This window comes from Schistocerca gregaria, chromosome 2 (genome assembly GCF_023897955.1).
Source record: "Schistocerca gregaria isolate iqSchGreg1 chromosome 2, iqSchGreg1.2, whole genome shotgun sequence".
NCBI lineage: Eukaryota > Metazoa > Arthropoda > Insecta > Orthoptera > Acrididae > Schistocerca > Schistocerca gregaria.
This window is the reverse complement of record NC_064921.1, coordinates 431442926-431468594: the sequence shown is the minus strand read 5'-3', so window position 1 is coordinate 431468594 and position 25669 is coordinate 431442926. Positions and strand designations below refer to the sequence as shown.

Genomic DNA, 25669 nt, shown 5'->3' with positions numbered 1-25669 from the left:
CTCATTTTCCTCACTGGACTGCGTCATTTTGTTTGGACTCCTCGAGCAGCGTGCTACGGTACTGGGACATCATACATGCAGGGGCCAACAAACAAAAATAATTAAATTTATTTTTTCGAGGTGATAATTAAAACTTTATGACTACATTGCCCTTACGAAATTATTCTCTAATTTGATTTATATGAAGCACAGTTCACTGATGCTACAAATTGTGTGCTTCATTGAAATTTCGTGAGCAGTTCTCCGTCTTTCGTTGGAGTAATTCAAGTATGACCTCGGAGCCCAAACGAAAAGATTCGTCACTTATGCCACAATCTGCAGTTGGCTGTAACATGTTGCCTCAGGCCTTCAGGCGCACACGCTGAGGGTAAACGGTGGCCCCTCATGTCTGTTGTTGACTTTTGCCTCAGGCGTGTCATTATTCGCATAACATTCGAGCTGGCAACCATTAACAGACTCTTGCCCGTCTGCGCTTTTATCTGTCTCACACTACACAACGGGCTTCCCGGCAGCTGAGGTGTGTAGCAAAGGCTCAGTTTCAGTTACAGTGGGAGATAAAGCTTCTAAGTTGTTGATAAGGAAGATGGATGCACCACACTGAGTTCTCCCTGGTCTCTGCCTTTCCTGTACAGAGCATGTAAAACTACCACTGACAAGCCACTCACACTCAAGTAGACGACTAAAGATAGATGCAGTATTCTCTTAGGGAGACAGCATCCATGGCAGAGGAAAGTGCTGGGGTAAGATTAATAAACGGTTCGATATCACTTTTAATCCATCCCTCATCTGGAAATTCCGTTGTATGTGGTACTGATGTGCACAACAATAAAATTAGCTTTTAAATTTTTCATTCATAAAAGTATATTTACAATGCCTTTAGCATAGAAGTGGCTGGGTTGCTCCTTAATCGTAGTGGAATTCAAATATAGATTTAGGTTAGAACCTTTTTTTTTCCTTTTTACAAATAAGAACGAACAGTGTAATTTCAGACATGTTTTTTGTATCAGTGAGCTACACGTTCATAATATTTATGTGATGCATATATGAAGACTGAAACAACGAATGAAAATTTGTACCAAGGGTGCGATTCAAAGCCAGATCTCCTGCTGACCAGGCTGATGCGGTAACCATTACAGCACCCTCGCGCAGTAGCCTTGAGCGCCTGCATAGACTAACTTGCCACACCTCCTTCTTCAATCCAAATTCCCATTCACGCCTCAGCCCACTTGATATTCTCCATAAACTGGAACACTATTGCAGATGCTCTCCAGTTGTGTTAGAATAGCGCCCCAGCATCGAAGGAAGCCGGCGGTACTGTCTGAAACCCAGGCATCGGTGTTTTAATCAAAGGAAACTATATAGTTCCAGACGACTGTTCAAGTTTTACAAATCTACGTTTTATATATTCAGACTGAGGAGGGAGGCATGCTAGGTTAGTCGCTGCAGTAGTGCAACGCCACGGTGGCAGAATGGCACAGTGGTACCGTATCTGCCTAGTTAGCAGGAGTCCCGAGTTCGAATCCTGGCCGTGGTACAAATTTTCAGTCGTCGCTTCAGTCTGCATATATACATAACCTGTTTGAGAATTGAAAAGGTCTCTTGAACGACGTAGTTTCGTTTCATAGTGCTTCGTTTCCGCTTTCAACAGGTTGCTGGGACAATTGTTACATACGAGATTGTTCTAGTCCAGTTCAACAACGTTTCAAATGCGCAAGAAAACAACATGGTGAACAAGACCTTCTGTAGTTTTGAATATTATTGATAAATGTTGCATAAGTAGTGCAATTAAAGGGTTACAACTGTAAATCAGGAAAATTAAGAAACGCACTAATATTACATTTTCTTTGGTTACTAGAGATATTTTCTGTATCTATTTTTATGTATATACAATAAAGATGATTGGTAGCAGTTATAGTATTGTCTTGTGATTCATTTCAACACCTGATCCGTTCAAAAACGAAAATCAAAGAAATGATTTACAAAACTTCTCCATAACACTTATTTCCATTGTTTTTGAGTTTACTAAAAGATGTCACAGTGTGGAAACGATATTTCATGTCTTCGTGGTCTTCTGATTCGGGCCCACGGCAACTTCCTGCTAGTTACTATTCTGCAGGGCGACAACAGTGAAATACGGAAAGATTTTTTGACGGTAAGGGCTGTAACGTTGTGCGATGGTAAAATATTAAAATTTTTATTTTTAAATATTGCGCAAGGTTGCTAAAGGATACAAAGATAGAAATTTTTTAGTATCTTGCGTAGTAGAAGCAGAGATAGAAGGATGAGCTCCACTCAACGCACGAAGAAACATGCTAATGGTGGAAACACTAGGAAGCAAATTCAAAATGGTAGGTTTCCATTGCTGTGTTAAATATCTAAATTACTGTTGAATATGAACAGATAAGACTGCAATAATGTATTTATGTGAAGATGTAACATACTACATTCTTGTAATAACACGAACATTGCAACAGAATAAGGTATTGAAGGTAAAGAATATATAGCACGCCTTTAAAGAAAACTAGAGTCCAAAACGTCATTACACACATCATGACACAGGCTATCCCTCCCGTAACTGTGTATGATTTGATGCCATGCGTGTACCAATATGTGATAAAATACACATAAGTTTTGAGATGAAATTCACGTATAATCTTTGCCACTCCATAATTTGGGGGCTAAGGGACCTCCATTGATACTATACATTGATATTGCCAAATTCAACGTTTCTCGTTGGGGGCAGAGAGGTGGAATCGACAGTATAGAAGTTGTCTTTGGTCGAAAATGGTAGGTTTTCAAAGAGACAATGTAACATTTTACCACTTAGTAAAATCAGAAAAGAAAAAGCAAACACGTTATAAAATCTTTATTAAATTGAATCGTTGCATAAGCGCAACCAACAAGGTGAGGAGTGATAGCCAACACACCTACAAGTGTTCAACACATGTATCGTACTTATGGAAGTTACTGTAGCCCCTCACTATAGAGCCCTTTCTAGTACTCGCCTGCACGGAATTTCATATAGTACGTGTTTGTCGTAATCCCAATACGGAACCACCGTAGTTGGAAGAGATAGTTTAGTGAGTCGGTTTTCTGTTACGATGTTGAGTCAGTAATGATGGTAGTTTCTTCAGGCAAAATTTAACTGCCCCAGACCATGTACCACGCTTATCAGATAATCCGTGAATCACGCTCAATGTTGGCCGGCCGGGTTGGCCGAGCGGTTCTAGGCTTTACAGTCTGCAACCGCGCTACCGCTACGGTCGCAGGTTTGAATCCTGCCTCGGACATGGATGTGTGTGATGTCCTTAGGTTAGTTAGGTTTAATTAGTTCTAAGTTCTAAGGGATTGATGACCTCAGAAGTTAAGTCCCATAGTGATCAGAGCCATTTGAACCATTTTTTGAACGCTCAATGTTGCACTCTCTGGCAGTCGTGTTTGTGGAGAAAGTACTTAAGTGCATAAAGCTGGAGAAGATATAAACGATATATTAGAAATTATTTTTTGTTGGTAGTGTACCTCTGGAACCATTAGCAAAACTACACATACCATGTTGATTATGAGGTCGCAAGAGAAGGAGGGATAGAGTTTAATTTCACTTAACAGTCGAGTGTGTGGTTACTGGGTCTGGACTGTTTCCTTTTTTTTACTTATTTTGTTGTTCTGGTGAAGTTTCTGCATTATTTTAATGGAGAGCATTCACGAAGACTGCGACAATGACTCAGCCACTCTCGAGTAGATACCAGGAGGACGAGGCAGATCGGGCATGTCTGCCAGGACACAACGCCACATGACTTGTGGCCCAATAAAACGTTTTGGACAACGTAAATTTCTCAGAAAAAATTAGGTGTAACCTGTAGGAAAAGACGCATAATATACAATATGTATTACAACCAAGAGAGAACGATAAGAATGGAAGACCAGTAACGAAGTGTTTGAATTATAAAGAGTATAGGACAGAGACTTAGTTTTTGGCCCCTACTGTTTGATCTACACATCGAAAAGCAATGAGGGACATAAAAGAAAGGTTCATGAGTGGGATTAAAATTCAGCGTGAAGTGATATTAATAGTAAGATTCGCTGATGACATTGCTGTCCTCGGTCAAAGTGAGAAAGAATAGCAGGAGTTGTTGAATGAAGTGATCAGTCTAATAAGCACAGAATATGGACTGTGAATAACGCTTTTTTTCATTCTTTACATAGCCTACAATTTTTATTAATCAGTTTACTTCACCGTGGTTTTGAAGTTCACAAATCTACACTGCAGTTGAGTATGTAAATATTATCCAACTGTATTCACAATCACAACACTCAATTACTTTATTTTCTGTGTATTTGTTACACGCTACTGAAAATAAAGCCTTATCCAGTAATTATAAAGCGAAGTTAAGTTGTGACAAAGTTGAACACGTAGAACAACCTAATAACTTTAAACAGCTTCTACTCGTATATGATATTTTCTTCCCACTTTACTTCGAGCACTCAGTAACATCCTTTTTCTTCACAAGGAATATTTTTCTTCATTTACTAATAATTTTAGGTAGATACAGGTAATTAGAATTACAGAATTTTAAAAATATCAGTTCAACTACATTAATCGGACGGACACAAATAATAACAAATCATATAGTGCCATTGACCAGCTCTCCTAAAACGTAAAGAAGCAGAAAATAAGCTTTAAAAAGTTTGATGTCTGGAACTCTTGAAATAACTGTAACAAATTCCAGGCGTATTTGTCAGAAAAAAGACCACGAAGAAAGCTCACACGAATATATGTCCAAATTTTCACTATTTGAGAGTTGTAATGAATGTTTAAGATCAAGGTGATACTCATAAACTCAAGTTTGTAATCAATAATTAAAATTCATTTTGCAAAAAATTGAAAGAAAACGGTCTGCTAATACACTCATTGTACCCTTGATAACGATGTGTGCTTTGTGGACCCATTTTCATTTGTGTCCAGTTGATGTCAATCTGCTTTCACCGTTGCATTTGTGTAGTAGTCATGAGTTACCTGACAAGTGTTATGTTTAACCAAGGCAAGATGTTCATTTTGTGAGAAGACAAATGCAATTTTTATCTCAGGTTACGGAAATGTTAACAGAAGCGTGGGAGAGATCTCTATATTATCCGGAGATTCGGTTGTTTCGTGAGCTCAGAAGCTTCCGTGGTACATTCGTTGTGCTCTGGAGGAACCCAGACGGCAGTGTTGAGAGTTTAGACGTTTGTATCTCCGAAAGTTAGAGAAGCCGAACTCACAAATTTTCTGGAAACAGAAGAACTGAAGGAGGGTTGTACGAGGGCTGTCCATAAAGTAAGTTCCAATTGATCTCGAAATGGAAACCACTGTGATAATCAGAAATATTTTATCTGCAACAGTTAGCTACAGCTTTCAGCCACTGCTCTAAATAGTCACCATTCCGACTTAGACATTTGTTGTAGTGTTGTACCAACTTTCCAATGACCTCGTCATAGAAAGCAGCCGCCTGTGCTTCCCGCTAATTCTCCACGCTCATCTATAGCTCGTTGTCTGTGTCTGAAACACAGAGTTAGCCAACTACGGGATGTAGCGCGGATGATCAAACACTTCCCACCGAAAACGCTGCAGGAGCATTTTCATTGCCCCTGCAGATTGCGACCGAGAATTGTCACAAAGTAGGAAATGTACGACAGTTCTGTAATGTGGGCTGCATAACATCAGGCGAAATCTCTCACCAGTGCCTCATACTTGGCGGGAGACACTACTTTCTACGCATCTTTATGTGGTCAGCATGCGCTCAGAACTGAAAAGAGCGAAATAGTGCAACCGACAGGCATAATAGAGACACTGTCGTAAACATCGGTGCAAAGCTTCATCGGATTTTCATAGTTGTTTCCATTTCGCGACCGATCGGAACTTACTTTCTGAACACCCCACGTATCTGTGGTTTCGTGGGCTTGCGCCTGGTTTGCCTACAACCCACATTACATTCAAGGTACGCGGGCAGCCGGCTTTCCTACAATCGACACTCTGCTCCCTCGCTACACGTGACCACCAGACGTCGATCGCGGCGCCAGCAGAGTTCGCTGGCCCCAACCACCTCTTTCTTACGTCAGCCACGTGACAGGAAGCAAGACCGAATGTATGTTGGTACCGAGAGTAGTGCTTAGGCCAGCGCACGAGCACTGGGAAGCTAGCGGGCTTCCTGGACCAGGTACCGAATCCTTACGCATTTTCTCAAACAGGATCTCACTCCTGGGCCGTTGCTACGCCGTCACTGGCGTCCGAGCCAACCTTTCGCCCCTAATCCTGCAACGTGACCATCCCAAAAAAGATGTGGCGCCGACTTGGTGACCGACCACCGGATTTGTCTTTTTTCTGTGATTGTCTTTAATTCAGCTTCGCCGGACTTGTCAGCAATTTTCACCATAGGAAATCTAACTATTCTCTCGTAAACTTTACCTCAGCAAGGGTATGTCCAGAACTTCAATCAGACTTTATTCTACCATACGAGTGTCAAGAACTGTCAATCGGACTTTGTTTCTATACTCTGTGTGGCAAGAAACTTGATCGGATTTTGCTTCTATCCTAAGTGGGTTAAAATTTTTGTTCACAACTTCTTTCTCCTTTACCAGGCCTCCTGCCTGATTTACTGTTTTGTGCTTTGACTGAAAGAGTTGACTTTTTTCAAAATTTAACTGGCCGCACAGTGCTGTGACCCTATGAACGGTTTTGTTCTGTTATAAGTGTGGCAAGAACTTTTACATCAGAGCGTAATTTCTTTATTACCATATCTGCCGCCTGAAATGCTGTTGGTGGTCAGCCACAATAGCTTAATTTGTTCATGACTACCTCAAGACTTGTTTGCAAGACGGAAAATTTTGTTCACTTAATTGAAATTAACTTGTGTTCATTTTATTCTTGGACCTGACTTGCCTGACCACCTACGGCAGATACCGTAGTATCAAAATGTGTTTAGAGAGAAAGTAGCCGAATAATCGTATCTTAGTTCTGTTTCCTGTCTCAATGCTGAAATTGAATGCGTCACGTGACACTTGGCCAATCAATGGAAACCAAGATTTCCTTGTACGCCTGACCACACAGAATGCGTTTTGCAAGCTTTCATAGAAGAGCCAGGTATCAGCTCATGACAGGTCGCCGTACCATATGATACGTGTTTTTCCGGATTCCTGATACCCACGATATACTGGTGAAATGATCGTACGGGGAAATTCCATCGCTACCGCAGAGATGGTGTGTCCCATCGCTAGTGCACCGACTATAACACGTTCAAAGTCGCTTAAATCTGGATAAGCTGCCATTGTAGCAGCAGTAACTGGTATAACAACTGTGCCAGAAACTTGTTGTCATACATTGACGTTGGCGACCGCAGAGGCGTATTCTGCCTGTTTACATATCTGTTTATTTGAATACGCATTGCTATACCAATTTCTTTGGCGCTTCACTGTAGATGGTTGCATGCATAGCTGGAGCCATCATTACCTGCATTTCGTGAATTTTACGTGAAGTGTGTACAAATCAAGTCTTCGAAATGCGCACACCACAGAAAATTCACGGAAAGCAGGTGTTGGTGGCTCCAGTTATGCATGTATCGATCTATCTGATCCTCTATACGTGGAGTGCACAGGGGCCTAAATATGGCATTGAGGAGGTTATGACGTCAAACGGACCGACTTGTAGCAGGAGAGGCACCACAGGACATTTTAATTTCCACTGTCTATAATTTTACAAATAAATTCATAAAAGTTTGTCAGCATGACCGTTAAGAAGTCAGGATTCTCACGCATAGCAGTGAAAGTTCAAAAACGTAACCAAATTATATTTTTTACATGCGAAATTCATCATTTTTTGACTTACTGTTGGCTGCATTTGTTGCTGTAGGTACACTTTTCTACATAAGTAAGAGAGAGTCTTAGGTGAATTTTGCACAGCATACAAAACATAGTTACAGGTGTATGAAACTCTAAGATTTATTTAATTTATGAAAAAAATGAATGAGGTGTTACGATTTAAACGTAATGTTTAGAAAAAATTCAAATTATATGGTTAATTATCTCAATTTTTACCACAGTTTTTAATAGCTTTGGAAAATTCTAGATTTTTATACACCTGTAAGTATGATTTGTATGCTGTGGAAAATTCATCGAAGAATTTCTCTTACTTACGAAGAAAAGTGTACCTATAACAACAAATGCAGCCAATAGCAAGTGAAAAAATGATGTAATTTCACATGTAAAAATATATATTTTGCTATGTTTTTGAACTTCCACTGCTATGGGCGAGAATCCTGAATCCTTCCTGGTCGTGCTGACAAAGTTTTATGTATTTATTTGTAAAAATATAGACACTGGAAATTAAAGTGTCGTGTGGTGCCTCTCCTACCCCCCCTTAATGACATGCCGAAACAGATCATCTAAATAAAATAACATCACCTGAAACATACGGGCATTTGGTAATTTTTCTTCCGTATACTCAAAGGATGGTTTATTTAACTTAAAAAATAGAAGAAGATGCTTTTGCAGTGGAATGGGTAGGTCACAAAAATACAGTGAGATATGCATCAATCGATTTATTGCGTAGAAGCTACAGTGAAAGGCGATGTCGACAGGCAGCACTAGACGTGAGCATGCTGCGCCTCAGCCAGGCACACTGGGCTACTGCTCGTCCGCCTGCAGCTGGCCGGGAGCGTCGCGGCCGAGGCGGGGGCTGAAGGGCATGCCGTACTGCTGCAGGCGGCGGCCCAGGCGCGGCACGAAGGGCTGCGCCCAGTCCTCGGAGGAGTCGCGGCCCAGCCGGGGGACGAAGGGGGCGGCGGGGGCGGGGGCGGGGGCGGGCAGCGGCCGGCGGCGGCCCAGCCGCGGCACGAGCGGCAGCCACACGAGGCCGTCGGCGGGCGGGTCGCGCCGGCCCAGCCGCGGGCTGAACTGCGCGGCGGGCGCGGCGCCGCGGCCCAGGCGCGGCACGAACGGCCCGGACAGCACCTGCTCCTCGGCGCTCTGCCACTGCGGCGCCGCGCCCTGCTCCGCAGACTCGCGGCCCAGCCGCGGCGTGAAGTCGCCCTCGCGGCGGCCCACCCAGCCGCTGCCGGTGCCGCCGCCGCCTGCGAACCGACACGCCGCTCTTCACCATCCAACTGTAGTCTCATTTAAAGTAGTTGTCACTTGACGTTTGCGCTGCGAAGTTGCGGCGTTGTCGCGTCAAGCACTGGCTGGAGGCAGCCGCCTCAGCGCATCGCTACCCCCGGCGATAGAAAATCGTTTTAAAGCCTGTATCTTATACAAAAAGTAAGTAAAAAATTTCAAACCCACATATGATGTATATCTCTACAATGTCTCTTAATCTGTCAAATATCTATTCTTAATTTTAATTAGTACAAGAGTTACGTTAATTTGTTTGAAACCATTTAAATTCTCGAGTTCGCTCATTACTGAAAAACTATTGGTGTCACAGCAAAATACACTCCTGGAAATTGAAATAAGAACACCGTGAATTCATTGTCCCAGGAAGGGGAAACTTTATTGACACATTCCTGGGGTCAGATACATCACATGATCACACTGACAGAACCACAGGCACATAGACACAGGAACAGAGCATGCAAAATGTCGGCACTAGTACAGTGTATATCCACCTTTCGCAGCAATGCAGGCTGCTATTCTCCCATGGAGACGATCGTAGAGATGCTGGATGTAGTCCTGTGGAACGGCTTGCCATGCCATTTCCACCTGGCGCCTCAGTTGGACCAGCGTTCGTGTTGGACGTGCAGACCGCGTGAGACGACGCTTCATCCAGTCCCAAACATGCTCAATGGGGGACAGATCCGGAGATCTTGCTGGCCAGGGTAGTTGACTTACACCTTATTGAGCACGTTGGGTGGCACGGGATACATGCGGACGTGCATTGTCCTGTTGGAACAGCAAGTTCCCTTGCCGGTCTAGGAATGGTAGAACGATGGGTTCGATGACGGTTTGGATGTACCATGCACTATTCAGTGTCCCCTCGACGATCACCAGAGGTGTACGGCCAGTCTAGGAGATCGCACCCCACACCATGATGCCGGGTGTTGGCCCTGTGTGCCTCGGTCGTATGCAGTCCTGATTGTGGCGCTCACCTGCACGGCGCCAAACACGCATACGACCATCATTGGCACCAAGGCAGAAGCGACTCTCATCGCTGAAGACGACACGTCTCCATTCGTCCCTCCATTCACGCCTGTCGCGACACCACTGGAGTCGGGCTGCACGATGTTGGGGCGTGAGCGGAAGACGGCCTAACGGTGTGCGGGACCGTAGCCCAGCTTTATGGAGACGGTTGCGAATGGTCCTCGCCGATACCCCAGGAGCAACAGTGTCCCTAATTTGCTGGGAAGTGGCGGTGCGGTCCCCTACGGCACTGCGTAGGATCCTACGGTCTTGGCGTGCATCCGTGCGTCGCTGCGGTCCGGTCCCAGGTCGACGGGCACGTGCACCTTCCGCCAACCACTGGCGACAACATCGATGTACTGTGGAGACCTCACGCCCCACGTGTTGAGCAATTCGGCGGTACGTCCACCCGGCCTCCCGCATGCCCACTATACACCCTCGCTCAAAGTCCGTCAGCTGCACATACGGTTCACGTCCACGCTGTCGCGGCATGCTACCAGTGTTAAAGACTGCGATGGAGCTCCGTATGCCACGGCAAATTGGCTGACACTGACGGCGGCGGTGCACAAATGCTGCGCAGCTAGCGCCATTCGACGGCCAACACCGCGGTCCCTGGTGTGTCCGCTGTGCCGTGCGTGTGATCATTGCTTGTACAGTCCTCTCGCAGTGTCCGGAGCAAGTATGGTGGGTCTGACACATCGGTGTCAATGTGTTCTTTTTTCCATTTCCAGGAGTGTATTTTTCTCCATTCATTACCAAAGTAATGCACTCGGTAAAGAATCCTTAAAAGTTTTCGTAGTGCATTACGTTTCCTGTGTATAAATTTCTGAAAACAGCATTTTTAAGCAACCCTATCAGTACTGAACTCGAAACAAGTATGACGTTTAAAATCTCTATCTCCTATAAATATTATGTAAATATTTTGAAATTTACGTAACGGTATCAGTGGTATCTAAAAGCATATCAAATATCTATTCTTAATTTTAATTAGGACCGTTGTTACACTAACTATTGAAGTGTGAGAAATTTTCGCGTCCGGAAAAGTTTTCTTCTTTAGTTGCAAATCTCGTAAACTATTACACACATTGAATAACATCTTGGTGTATATACAAAATGAAATAGAATTAAAATTCACTCTAACTTACCGTAACTAGATGACGAGAGCTGGCCAAATAGTATTTCTTAGTCTCACAACAAGACCAAGAATTAATCGAAATAAATTCACAATATTTAAAGGCAGTAAGTACACTACACACTAAGCAGATAATGCGAAAACACCGCTTAATTCAGAGTCAGAGACACTGGAACTACGCCTGTAGCTGCTCGTATTGACAGATATAATCAACTCTTCGCCACTTTGTCGTAAGATACCTTCATCGTTCCATGCGTCCTGTATCACTCCTTTCACGTGATGCACTACCTTCTGCGTCTTCCGATGTCACAATTTTAATTGCCTCTTTCAAAAGGCGTTCCACTTCGGTTAATGTGAATTTCCTATTTTCTGCAGCAATATGCCGTTTAACCTGAGCCCAAATCAGCTCTATTGCGTTGAAATGGCAATGGTAAGGAGGCAATCTGGCCACTTTATGCCCGTATTTTTTGCTACTTCATCCACAATGTAAATCGGGTTCTGTGGCTTGTGTTGCGATACAAGTTCTAATAATTCTGCCCTTGTCAAATTACTGTCGAACTGTACCTTATGTTTCTGTAACCACCTAACAATGTCGTTTTTCCTCGTTGCCTTTGTGGGTGCTTTATCTTGTATTACTAAGTGATAAGGAACGTTATACATAACAATGATAGAGTTTTTCTGTTAAGTTCTGGAGCACACAGTCTTCAAACCATTTCACAGAAGTATTGTGGTTCATCTCTTCGTGGTAGTCGGAGGTCTGAATCGCAGCAGACAATTTGGAATGAAACCTTTTGAATTTATTGCATGTGCTACAATTATCCTTTCTCCTCTGCCGACCGGAGCTGCCATACTACCTCTGATGGTACCGCCTGTCCAGCCTTTTTTTTTAACTGTGTCCTGCATTCATCCACGTTTCATCAAGCCAAAGAATATCATCAAAATTTGTCCCCACTAATTCTCTAAGAAAGCGGCATCGCCAGAATGCAATATCTTGGCGTTCCATTAGTAACATTCTGCCAGAGATGGATTTATAGCGGAATCCTAACATTTTCCCGACTCGTAACAAAGACGATTTACTGCCCTGAAACAGGTCAGCCGCTGTGAAGGTAGCATGTAGGTTTTTGAGTGTTGGATACTCCTTCCTCGAACAAAATGCGTACATTTGACGAAGAATGGCATCTTCCTGAAAAGAGTCAAGTTTTGTGACCCTCTTTTCTAGTCGCCTCTTTTTCCTAGGTGTCTCCAATTTAGATGATCACGTGACCCTTCTTTTGTGAATTTCTCCTTGCAGATTCTTATTACTGATCGTTCGCTAAGTTGCAGAGCAGCTGCAGTTCGCTCCACCACCTTGTCCAAAGGAACGAGAGGTCCTCCTGCATCCCTCTCTCTCTCAAAATACTCCTTTAAGGAAGACACGTATTCATGCACGTGACTGCGTATAACGACGCCATGTCAGCCACTTTTTGGAGGTTTCCGAGGAGTGTGCAGCCTCGGCCTCCCTCTCTAGTGACTGCTTTCATCAGACATCGTAAACACGCGAAGCTACAAGTCACTCAAATCTCTCACCCGCACGTCTACAACGGCTCACTGAGGATTGGCTGGCACAATGCTCTAGTAAGGTCAGCAGAGCGAAGTGGCAATGCAGTGGCAGCCGACAGCGCCGGCTGCCATTGGTTTATTGGTGGCGGGAGCCCTGCAGCCCGTTGCCTGTCAAGTGACAACTAGTTTAAATAATAGTATAACCTAACACAATGATAAGCAAAACTTGACAACGGAAGTAGAGTGCGCGCAGAATAACGTGGTCGGTAGCGCAAGCGAGGCGAGAGCGGCAGTGGTGGGGGTTGCGGGCAGGCGGGCAGCGCACTGTAGGCGAAATACTGGACCCTGGGAAGGAAGCGCTACAGTCTACGCTACAAATTTGCCGAATATGAAGTGGAGCCCCTCCACACCCACACTTGCATGTTGACCATGCACAAAGATCTACTGTCACCTCTGCTTTGATTAGTATCTAAAAAGATTTCTGCTGAAAACGCAACAAAAATATCGATTCATTTGCGCCTGACTTGTGAACCATTTGTACCTTTCAGAGAAGCGTCGTGAGTGGCAAATTTTGAGTCAAACCTACATATCCATTGTCACCACGTTAAAATTTGCTTCTTTCGCCAAAATACAGTGGAGGTTACACATCGTTACCTCACGGACATCTTGTGCAGTTGCAGTTCTGACAAATTTCTGAAACAGTGGTTTATTAAGTGAGGAACTGAGAGAAAGTAAGGTCAATAGCTAATGGAAAAGCACATCCCCAGTACTAATATCAACGTGTAATGTCTTCACTTACGTCGTTCCAAAACCTACACTATTTCTTGTTTGACGAACTGTCGATGGCGGTTAAAAATTACATTCTTCCAATGTTAAAGTCAGTAATTAGTGTAATAATACGGTAGTTAATTAAATTCTGCTTATTAATCATGCAGAAAAATGCTCTTTTCTTCGTGCGCTGACATTTATCAAAATCTCGTTTCGATATCTCAAACTGTTTATGAGATATGAGCAGCGTTTTGGATATTTCGTACTGGCTTTATCGCGATCGCAAAAGAATGCGCCACATAAGATCAGTTTTCTCGTGACAGGTGGCAGGTAAAGACCTCCAACCAAGTGTAAACAAAAATTCAGTATGTTAGCTAACTCTTATACACAGTAACTTCTTATGTAATATGCACCAAATGCCAAATCATGCCGCCCCCTATTTATCAGTGCAAGGTTTTCGAATTTTACTCAGTGTATTACTTAAATCCAACTGTCGCAGCAACTATGAACTTTAACGAAATGACGGGCACTTCATCAAGAGGCTGACATTTAAACCTTAATCGCTTTAGAAAGATTGTAGTGCTTGCTTCTCTATTCTGTCATCGCCGACCGGCCAAAAGGGGCAAAAACTGTCGGCCTCCTCTTCTGAACAAACGAATGAACTCACTCAGCACTTCGAAAGAAAATTCGTCACTGCGCTCCGGCCATCATATCCTGCGTAGACTCTAACTTTCGCATGATGGTTCAAATAGCCCTGAGCAGTATGGGACTTAACATCTGAGGTCATCAGTCCCCTAGAACTTAGAACTACTTAAACCTAACTAACCTAAGGACATCACACACATCCAGGCTCGAGGCAGGATTCTAACTTGCGACCGTAGCAGTCGCGCGGTTCCTGACTGAAGCGCCTACAACCGCAAGGTCACAGCAGCCGCCTTCGCATGATGGATCACTGTCCAGTAACACACCTCGATGCAGCCGTGACTGGTTATCTTCTGCTAATGTGCTACAGAACACTGTAAATATAGCACTAAAGTTGTGTCATTTCTACTTGAATGCGAGACGCAAATCGTACTAAAATTACGACAGTTCTCTTTGAATGCAAGCTGGAAATTCCACCAAAGTTACCCCATATCTCTTTGAATGTGTACTGATATGCAAATAAAATGGACGAAAACATTATTTGCGGCGCTCTCCCCGCGATAACTAGAAACCAGTGTCAAGTATTGAAATGACGGTCAGCCGCGCTACAATCAACTCTGAGAAGGGACGCAGCCGTCTGTTTTCGACTGCGCACGCTTTGATGAGGCGCCATCGCTTGTAGCACTACGAGTGCTATGTTGCTCACAGCACCAGGTCAGTATTTCTCTTTAAATCTGCATGTAGCTTATTGTGCAAGCGTAAGGGACGAGGGATTTTTGAGGAACTGCTGCCGTTACCGCTCCATGGTCGAATGGTTTAACGCACAGACTGGCAGTTCAAGCGTCGGCTTCAATTCCTGCTCTTACCGACTCCTTTTTTCCATTTTATTTTATTCCTCTCACTGTTAAGCTATTAATTACATAATTTAAAGATATTTCAACAGTTCAGCTTATACACATAACATTGATATAATTAGTTCAGTTACGGTTACTGCAATTGTAACTCAAAAGACTAGAGGCGACCACATTGTAGGAGATCGGTAAAATTTTGCAAGACCCGCCCCTGTCTCGATGAAACTCTGACAACACATAGAAAGAAGTGCTACAATACAGTACAAAAGGTAACTGATACAAGTAAGCAATGAGTTCAACAGAAATGATACTTTTAAAGACAATACAATTCGGCTGAAGTCGCCACGATTCATGACCGTTTTGGTGGTCCAGGTGTTACGGTGTGAGAAGACATAATGTTGCATGGGTGTACTGACCAAATCCTTGAATACAGTACACTCCCTGGTCAACGGTGTTATGTAACTGCGCTCCTTCCTCATGTGCGTTTTTTCAGGGATGTATTCGGCCCTGACTTTACTTTTATGGATGACAACGCACGACTGCGTCACTCTATGCAGGAGGGGGGTTCTTGGAACGAGAGGATATTCGGCGAATAGACCTGGTTACCTATTATCGAGACTTACATCCCATGCATCACGTGTAGACATGCTCATACGACTGTTTACAGTTTCTCAGCAGCGCTGGTGGAGCGATGGAATGTGCTTTGGCAAGAACTCCGCACCAACATTGTGGCCTGCATGGGAGCACACTGCAGAGCGAGCACTGGCGGCAGTAGTGATCGCACACCCGACTAGGAACCATGTTCCGCTTTTTGTAATGTCCAGAGGCCCAACATAAATCGCAGTGACGCCAGCGTAATTACTATTTTTGAATAAAAGTGTCATTTCTAGCCGTTTCATAGCGTGTTTTTCTTTCAGTTACTTTCTGTACTATACCGCAGCAGTTCTTTCCATGTACGGTCGAACTTCCATCGATGCTGTATTATTTGGCAGATACACTTCATGCAGAAGTTACTTTCGTCCTTCATTTCGACGTTAGTGTATTTAAAAATGAATGACTATCTCTCGGTCTTCTGTTAGTTCCTACCATGCATCCGATTGCGATGAAACTTTGGTGAGCTATTGTGCACATGGCCGTGAAAATTTCTGTGGCAATGAGAACCACCAGCCTTCCATGGTAGAGGGGGTGAAAACGGGGTGCATAGAATCTCAACTCACAATTTCAAAAAAAAAATTGTGTATAAATGGTACATTAACAGTTGTATAAAATATTATGGTGATAATTCACCCCAACCAGCTCTAGGGGCGGGTGTGGAAATTAGAAGACCTGACACCTAAAATTATTCGATAACAACCGATATTAATCGATTTTACTATCAAATTCATAGTTTGCGGGGCACCAGATTTGTTAGTGACAGTCACGATAGCGTTTCATCCCTAGCGTTCGGGTTGGGAGGAGGGGTGCAAAAACAGTGACTTTACCATATCAGTGTAGCACCTAAAGGAACTTTTACCAAAATTCGCACAGCAAAAATTTACTGTGACCCTAAGATTCCCCCTAGCACCCCTATGGATGACGGTTCTGGGGTGAAAAGGCGTGACATAAAAGCACGACTCAGGACATTATGTGGGAATAGGGTACCCCTGCTACAGTTAGGATGGGCGTGTCTATGAGAAGAGGTGATGTTTAGAAAGTTCGAAAACGACTTGTTGGTGTCTCTCCGGTAATTAGTTGATTCTGAATGCTTTAAAAGTGTGAAGCCCAATCTGTCTCTTATTTGCGTTGTTCAGAGCATCAACTACATCATGAGAATGAGCACTGCAGTGAGCCAATAATTTTGCCAGCGTATTTCGGGGTCGAACATCATGCCACACGGATCAATAGCTCAGATACGTTTAACGTCCTCTGTAGAGACGCATGCTGTAAAACAGCTCAGAGTTCTGCCAACGACAATCCTTTTTCCTCGAAATGACAATTTCTGGCAGAATTACGAATTTCCTTAGAATTTAAATGAAACTTCAGTGTGAAATTCGTAAGAGATAGTGTAAAGGGCTTGTAAGTGTGTTACAGGGTAGGTTGAACTGAGAAATAATTATTGAGAAAAACGTTCGGTACTTTGTGCCGATTCCGAGTTAATTAGCATTGAAGTTAGCCAGTCACGCCATTGTGCGTGAAAATTCAAGCCACTAGGTAAATACAATTAGTATCAGTTATCTTCACTGCGTAGATGAAAACACGTGAGACGGCTAAGCCTTTGGCTCGGGTTCGATCCTTACTAGCGCCTCATGTCCACTTTTTGACTCGCTCTCTCGTTCGGTTTTAGGAAACCAGACGGAGAACACGTTTGAGGACACTGTTTCTTGTTGCCATACGAACCTTGTTTCCCCGATTATGACGAGAACTTCCTGATTCCGTACCTCATCAGTCCACGTAATTTTCAACATTCTTTTGTAGCACCAAATCTCAAACGCTTCGATCCTCTTTCCTTCCGGTATTGCTACAGTCCATGATTCACTATCATACAATCCTGTGATTGAAACGTGCATTCTCAGAAAATTCTTCCTCAGATAAGGAACACTGACTGATAATACGTACTGTTCCACTCGAGGGGTCATTTACCTCTACAGGTGACTTGCGCAGTAAACATCGGGAACAGCCTCTCAGGTGACACAGCACATGCGGAATACATGTCTGAGCTTTTTATAGCACACGAAACTCCAAGAGCCTGCAGTAGAAAAACAACATCGGATAAATCAATGGTTGCAACAAATAAGGCTAGCTAATCTGGGGAGTTAGGCGATAGGCACTGTGCAAGACCGGCGACTACAAAGCAGAATACTATCATATATAGTATCGTCCCAAATACGTGACTGGTTCGAGGAATAGACAGGTAGGACCAAATATATTGCAGTGTACGGTGAACGTTCCACAGAAACGAAAGTGACATGAGGTGAGCCTCAAGGAAGCGTAATAGGATCTCTAACATGCTCAGTATACGGAAACGATTTATCAGACAGGATCAGTCGCACTGTAAGACCGACAGCTGCAAAGCTGTTGCGTACAGGAAAGTATTGGGGCAGAAAAATCGTAAGTAATTGCAGAAAGACTTGGACAGAATTACCTCTTGCTGTGATGAATGGAAGCATACATTAAATGTGGATAAATGTACTATAACGACTATATTATAGAGGAAGAACCTGACACTATTTGATTACATGATTAATGGTGGCCCTATTAAGTAGGTCGTATCATATGAGTATTTAAGGGTAATACTAAGACGCGGTAGGAAATGGAACGCCACGAAAACGAAATAGCATACACGACATTAGTACGACTAAAATCTACACTATTGTTCCAAAGTTTGCAATCCTTATCATGTACCCTTGGCAACAGACATCCAACGAATCCAGGGATCCGGTTCTAGGATCGTAGCAGAGCGGTACAGCCCGTGCGTAAGTGCAACAGAAATTCTCCGAGGACTTAAGTGACAATCTTCGAAATAAACTCGACGTACTTCTTGCAGACTTGAATGAGTGATCATTTGGGTCTGCAGAAAGCTGTTGGCAAGCGGGGTGCACTCAACCCTTGAGAGACCAACCGAGGAGATTCTTGACTGAGAGGTAGCGGTTCCGGTCACGAAAACTGACAACTACCGGAGTGGCATGCGTTCAGGATATGCTGTGCTGACCACACGCCTCTCCGCATCTGTATCCGACGACACCTATCGGCAGAGGATGCCACGGCGGTAGGTCGGGCCTACCGAGGCTTGCTCAGATGGAGTTTAGTCTTTTTTTAGTTCTTCCAACACCGTGTTCGGTAAATTTATCGTACATGTCTTTGAAGAAGACTGTGTGTCGCCACCACTGTATACTTAGAATGAGGAACATGGGAATAAGATAAGAGAGATTAGGTTAGGTACTTAGATATACAGACGGTCATTTTTCCGCGACACAAACACGCTCTCATACAAAAATTCCAAAGCAAAATTCACTAATTTCCATTAATATTGTACCATCAAAGTCAGCTCGTCACTCACAAAGAAAGGAACAATGGTAATCAACTGGGCATACGTTTGCAACTGGTCGAACACCGAATTCGGCTCTTTTGGAATTAACGTGAAAGCGATTATGAAATCATCATCCGTGACTGTTCTGCAGTGCTTCTAACGATGGAACTGTAGTTTTACTGCATGAATAGCGAAAATGTAGTAGGTGATGAATTTTGTTCCTTTCATTATTTTGTGGACGGTAGTCAGAGAGAAAAAGTTTCGTAAAGGTTTGAAATTATGTGTAAAGTTTGTTGGTAGTTGCAAAGTGCTTTCACTCTCAAATACTGGTTGAATATAGTGTGCGTAATTTGCACGCCGTGAATTACGCTACCTCAGTACATACACACAGTTTTAATTGTAATATTTGTCTCATTGTTGTTAAAGTTTAACGTAAGATTGTGCAGATTCTTAGGAACATAGGTAGAGTATTGTGATAGGTGGCACTTTAAAACGTACCTACTTCAGTGTGTTAGTTGGGGTTTTTCTCTGTGTCTAATGGTCCTCCCGCATACATATCATAAAATTTACTACCTGGTGTTTTACGAACGGCCGAAACGGCGCTGTGAATTGGAATACGCCTATCTGTGTAGACTTACCACTTTGCGTCCGCATGTCAACGCTTCTATACTTGACTTGATGCCCCGAGGAAGATAAACGTTAATGGCTTGGTTGCGCACAGCTACTTGAAAATCCCAACAACCTAAAAACACACTGCTTGTAACAGCTATAATTATTAGTCTGCAAATGAAGTTAACACTAACATAATACATCTGCAGTGCAATACTAAGATAATATATCTGCACTTTTACTCCTAACTCCCTGAACTCCTTAAAGAGTACATTATGGCAGCAATTTAAATCTTCAAATTCGGTCAACAAATAAATATATCAAATACTGGAAACCAAAAATTTGTTGCGTTACATAGGCAAACTGCCACTGTGGCCGGGAGATGGTGGACCGAGTTAGCTGTGTAGTAACACAGGGTGTTCGGATATTCCCGTTACAAAGTTCTAGAACTTATAGAGGGGAGTGAATACATAATATTTTGAGTAGGAACCCCTGACCGGAAACGTACGGTTTCCGTTCTAGAACGGTTTCAGTTCAGATGTTTAATTCATCAACTTCAGATTGAGGAACTGAATTAGGCTTGATTCAGTGCAAATAGTAGTCAGAATGTTCGCCGCCAGCGAGACATAATGTCAATCCCAAGGGCCCGGGTTCGATTCGCGGCTGGGTCGGAGTTTTTCTTCGCTCAGTAACTAGGTGTTGTGTTTTATCCTAATCATCATCATTTTTCATCCCCATCGACGCGCAAGTCTCCGAAGTGGCGTCAAATCGAAAGACTTGCATCCGGCGAACGGCCTACCCAACGCGAGGCCCTGGTCACAAGACATTTAAATGTTCAAATGTGTGTGAAATCTTATGGGACTTAACTGCTAAGGTTATCAGTCCCTAAGCTTACACACTACCTAACCTAAATTATACTAAGGACAAACACGCTCATGCCCGAGGGAGGATTCGAATCTCCGCTGGGACCAGCCACACAATACATGACTGCAGCGCCCAAGACCGCTCGGTTAATCCCGCACGGCGACACGACATTTACATTGTTTTACTAGTCAGCATTCCGAAGGAAACACAAAGAAACACCCATTTATCAATTAAGAACATTTGTTTATGTTAACAGTAAAACATTACGTGTTCACGTTATTGCAGAACAAAAAGTAACACAGCGTAGTGAATGTACAGAAGGTAATGTTCCAGTGTTAATACAGATGAAACTGCTTAAGTGATAAATTGATGTTTCGATAGACTGGCTTTCGAATTCTTACTCACGAGGCGTATTCGGAAACTAAGGTCCGACTAGGCGCGAAATGGAAACCATTGTGAAAATCGGATGGAACTTTGATCACGTAGAAATGCCTAAAGCAACATTGTCTCCCCCCAAGTACGTGGGTCTGGTAAGAGATTTCGACTGCAGCAAAGCAGGTCACTTAACTTAAATGTCATGCGTTTATTTCTTCAAGACAGCTTTCAGCCGCATTCGGCAGGGGCAATGAAGACGCTCCTGCACCGTTTTCGATGGGAAGTGTGCGATCAAACACGATACAGCTCTTAATTTGCTCCCTCCCATGTTCATCGCTGCTCACTTCAACCGTGGGCTACGAAGACAATATTTTGGCACAAACAATGAAAGGCAGACCAGCGTAGATAACTGGCTGAAAGCACAGGCTGCTTTCTGTAACGAGGATACAGAGAAGCCGTAGCTGCGACTATTTACAGAGGTAGTTGGAAGGTGTGGCTAACTGTTGCAAATAAAGAATTTTGGATTTTCAATGTGGTTTCCATTTCGCGACCGATAGGACCTTGCTTTCCGAACAGCCCTCATAATAACTGTACTTCAGCACGCCTACTTCAATTGCTCAAGCAGAAGCGGATGAATTAAACACCTGTACTGAAACAGTCGTAGAATTGAAACGGTACGTGTCCAGACATCTACACGTACGTCTACATCCATACTCCGCAAGCCACCTGACGGTGTGTGGCGGAGGGTACCTGCAGTATCTCTATCGATTCTCCCTTCTATTCCAGTCTCGTATAGTTCGTGGAAAGAAGGATTGTCGGTATGCCTCTGTGTGGGCTCTAGTCTCTCTGATTTTATCCTCGTGGTCTCTTCGCGAGATATATGTAGGAGGGAGCAATATGCTGCTTGACTCCTCGGTGAAGGTATGTTCTCGAAACTTCAACAAAAGCCCGTACCGAGCTACTGAGCGTCTCTCCTGCAGAGTCTTCCACTGGAGTTTATCTATCATGTCCGTAACGCTTTCGCGACTACTAAATGATCCTGTAACGAAGCGCGCTGCTCTCCGTTGGATATTCTATATTTCTTCAATAAACCCTATCTGGTTCGGATTCCACACCGGTGAGCAGGATTCAAGTAGTGGGTGAACAAGTGTACTGTAACCTACTACCATTGTCTTCGGATTGCATTTCCTTAGATTCTTCCAATGAATCTCAGTCTGGCATCTGCTTTACCGACGATTAATGTTATATAGTCATTCCATTTTAAATCCCTCCTAATGCCTACTTCCAGATAATTTATGGAATTAACTGCTTCCAGTTGCTGACCTGCTATATTGTATGATTCTTGAGTTTCTGCCGGCGTATTTGATAATCAAAATATCCACGGGTGTACTGCCGGTCTATAGAGTCCAACGGGCACAATATTTCGGCGATCAAACATGTCGCCATCATCAGGTGAACTGACGGACTGAGCTCCTGTGAACGTGCCGGCACTCAGTTCCCCCTGAGCAGCCATAGCGTACGGATCTCCGTGCCGGCACGTTCACAGGAGCTCAGTCCGTCAGTTCACCTGATGATGGCGACATGTTTGATCGCCGAAATATTGTGCCCGTTGGACACTATAGACCGGCAGTACACCCGTGGATATTTTGATTGCTATATTGTAGCTAAATGATAAAGGATCTTTCTTTCTGTGTATTCGCAGCGCATTACACTTGTCTTCATTGAGATTCAGTTGCCATTCCCTGCACCATGCGTCAATTCGCTGCAGACCGTCCTGCATTTCAGTACAATTTTCCATTGTTACAACCTCGCGATATACCACAGCTTCATCCGCAAAAATCCTCAGTGAACTTCGGATGTCATCCACCAGGTCATTTATGTATATTGTTGATAGCAATGGTCCTACGACACTCTTCATTGAGAGTGACATGCTGCGTTCTGTTACCTAGGAACTCTTCAATACAATCACACAACTGGTGTGATAGTCCATATGCTCTTACTTTGTTCGTTAAACGACTGTGGGGAACTGTACCGAACGCCTTACGGAAGTCAAGAAACACGGCATCTACCTGAGAACCCCGCGTCTATGGCCCCCTGAGTCTCGTGGACGAATAGCGCGAGCTGGGTTTCACACGATCGTCTTGTTCGAAACCCATGCTGATTCCTACAGAGTAGATTTCTAGTCTCCAGAAAAGTCATTATACTCGAACATAATACGTGTTCCAAAATTCAACAACTGATCAGCGTTAGAGATATAGGTCTATAGTTCTACACGTCTGTTCGATGTCCCTTCTTGAAAACGGGGATGACCTGTACCATTTTCCAATCCTTTGGAACGCTACGCTCTTCTAGAGGCCTACGGTACACCGCTGCAAGAAGGGGGGCAAGTTCCTTCGCGTACTTTGTGTAAAATCGAAATGGTATCCCATCAGGTCCAGCGGCTTTTCCTCTTTCGAGCGATTTTAATTGTTGTTGGTTACTATTCAAAATATTACGTACTCACTCCTCTCTACAAGTCCTAGAAGTTTGTAAGACCCTGTATACGCGTATACTGCGGTCGTCTGAGTGTGGGCGGGTGGCTCAGGGTGCAGACTCACCGTGTCCGGCGGCGACAGTGGCTGAGCAGAGGACGATCAGGGCGGCGGCCACCGGTGCTGACATCTGGGCGGCGGGTTGCGATGTGGTCCGGCGTGCGCCGCGCCCCATTTATATACGGCGGGCGCGAGGCTCCCCGCGGCGAGGATTGTCGCCGGATCCTCTGCAGACAGGACAGGGTAATTGGTCGCCGACGGACGGCTTTCGGGGGCGGGGCGGACGTCGCCTGCGAAAATAGATGGTCCGATCTGGCGCCACGGTCACGTGCCCAACGCCCCGCCTACTCGCCGCCGGTGACGCCGCAGAGTCGCGCAATCAAAATGCGGAAATGTACACTGGCGCTTCCGTACAGTTCGGACACACCCTTTCACAATTTCAATTGGTCACGTAGTATGCAAAATGACTAAGTGACCGCGACGAAGGGCAGATCTCTCATTGATATGACGTTGCTATTTTCCTTGACTTCCGGAAGGCGTTCGATACAGTTCTGCACTGTCGCCTGACAAACAAAGTAAGAGCCTACGGAATATCAGACCACCTCTGTGGCTGCATTGAAGAGTTTTTAGCAAACAGAACACAGCATGTTGTTATCAATGGAGAGACGTCTACAAACGTTAAAGTAACCTCTGGCGTGCCACAGGGGACTGTTATGGGACCATTGGTTTTCACACTATATATAAATAACCTAGTAGATAGTGTCGGAAGTTCCATGCGGCTTTTCGCGGATGATACTGTAGTATACAGAGCAGTTGCAGCATTAGAAAATTGTAGCGAAATGCAGGAAGATCTGCAGCGGATAGGCACTTGGTGCAGGGAGTAGTAACTGATCCTTAACATAGACAAATGTAATGTATTGCGAATACATAGAAAGAAGGATCCTTTATTGTATGATTATATGATAGCGGAACAAACACTGGTATCAGTTACTTCTGTAAGATATCTGGGAGTATGCTTGCGGAACGATCTGAAGTGGAATGATCATATAAAATTAATTGTTGGTAAGGCGGGTACCAGGTTGAGATTCATTGGGAGAGTCCTTAGAAAATGTAGTCCATCAACAAAGGAGGTGGCTTACAAAACACTCGTTCGACCTATACTTGAGTATTGCTCATCAGTGTGGGATCCGTACCAGATCGGGTTGACGGAGGAGATAGAGGAGATGCAAAGAAGAGCGGCGCGTTTCGTTACAGGGTTATTTGGTAACCGTGAGAGCGTTACGGAGATGTTTAGCAAACTCAAGTAGCAGACTCTGCAAGAGAGGCGCTCTGTATCGCGGTGTAGCTTTCTGTCCAGGTTTCGACAGGGTGCGTTTATGGATGAGGTATCGAATACATTGCTTCCCCCTACTTATACGTCCCGAGGAGATCACGAATGTTAAATAAGAGAGATTCGAGCGCGCACGGAGGCTTTCAGACAGTCGTTCTTCCCGCGAACCATACGCGACTGGAACAGAAAAGGGAGGTAATGACAGTGGCACGTGACGTGCCCTCCTCCACACACCGTTGGGTGGCTTGCGGAGTATAAATGTAGATGTACTTTCTCAAAACAGCCATAGATTGCCAAGCAACCAAATTCTGTGGTGTCGGAGTAATGTCACTGCCTACTAAAGACAAATTTGCAAGCGAAAATGACGAAATAACACTAGTGAAAGTAGAAAGAGAGAAGAAAGAAAAAATCGTTACATTAGCATATGTCAAACATATGTAAAAAAATAAGTAAGAGCCGTTGAACGGAATGGATAGTGTCTTGAAAGGAGGATATGAGATGAATATCAACAAAAGCAAAAAGAGAATAATGGAATGTAGTCGAATTAAGTCGGGTGATGCTGGGGGAATTAGATTAGGAAATGACACACTTAAAGTGTTAAAGGAGATTTGCTATTTGGGGAGCAAAATAACTGATGATGGTCGAAGTAGAGAGCATATAAAATGTAGACTGGCAATGGCAAGGAAAGCGTTTCTGAAGAAGAGAAATTTGTTAACATCGAGTATAGATTTAAGTGTCAGTAAGTCATTTCTGAAAGTACTTGTATGGAGTGTAGCCATGTATGGAAGTGAAACATGGGCGATAAATAGTTTAGGCAAGAAGAGAATAGAAGCTCGGGACATGGATGTGTGTGATGTCCTTTGGTTAGTTAGGTTGAAG

The 25669-nt window shown here is 43.9% G+C and overlaps 1 protein-coding gene across 1 annotated transcript; it reads right to left on the bottom strand.

The window, feature by feature from the left end:
• Positions 1-8555: 8555 nt before the first annotated feature.
• Positions 8556-23590, bottom strand: LOC126324585 (uncharacterized). The gene is made up of 2 exons (XM_049995073.1): positions 23527-23590; positions 8556-9101 (listed from the first exon to the last, which is right to left on the bottom strand). Exons 1-2 carry the CDS (start codon positions 23588-23590, stop codon positions 8656-8658), a joined length of 510 nt encoding a protein of 169 aa, XP_049851030.1. The 3' UTR covers positions 8556-8655.
• Between the last annotated feature and the right edge of the window lie 2079 nt (positions 23591-25669).

Excerpts from the sequence above, each read along its gene's own strand:
- LOC126324585 (XM_049995073.1), bottom strand. The coding sequence starts at position 23,590 with ATGTCAGCACCGGTGGCCGCCGCCCTGATCGTCCTCTGCTCAGCCACT. Across the intron at positions 9,102-23,526 it reads CACTGTCGCCGCCGGACACG|GCGGCGGCGGCACCGGCAGC; the intron begins GTGAGTCTGCAC and ends GTCGGTTCGCAG.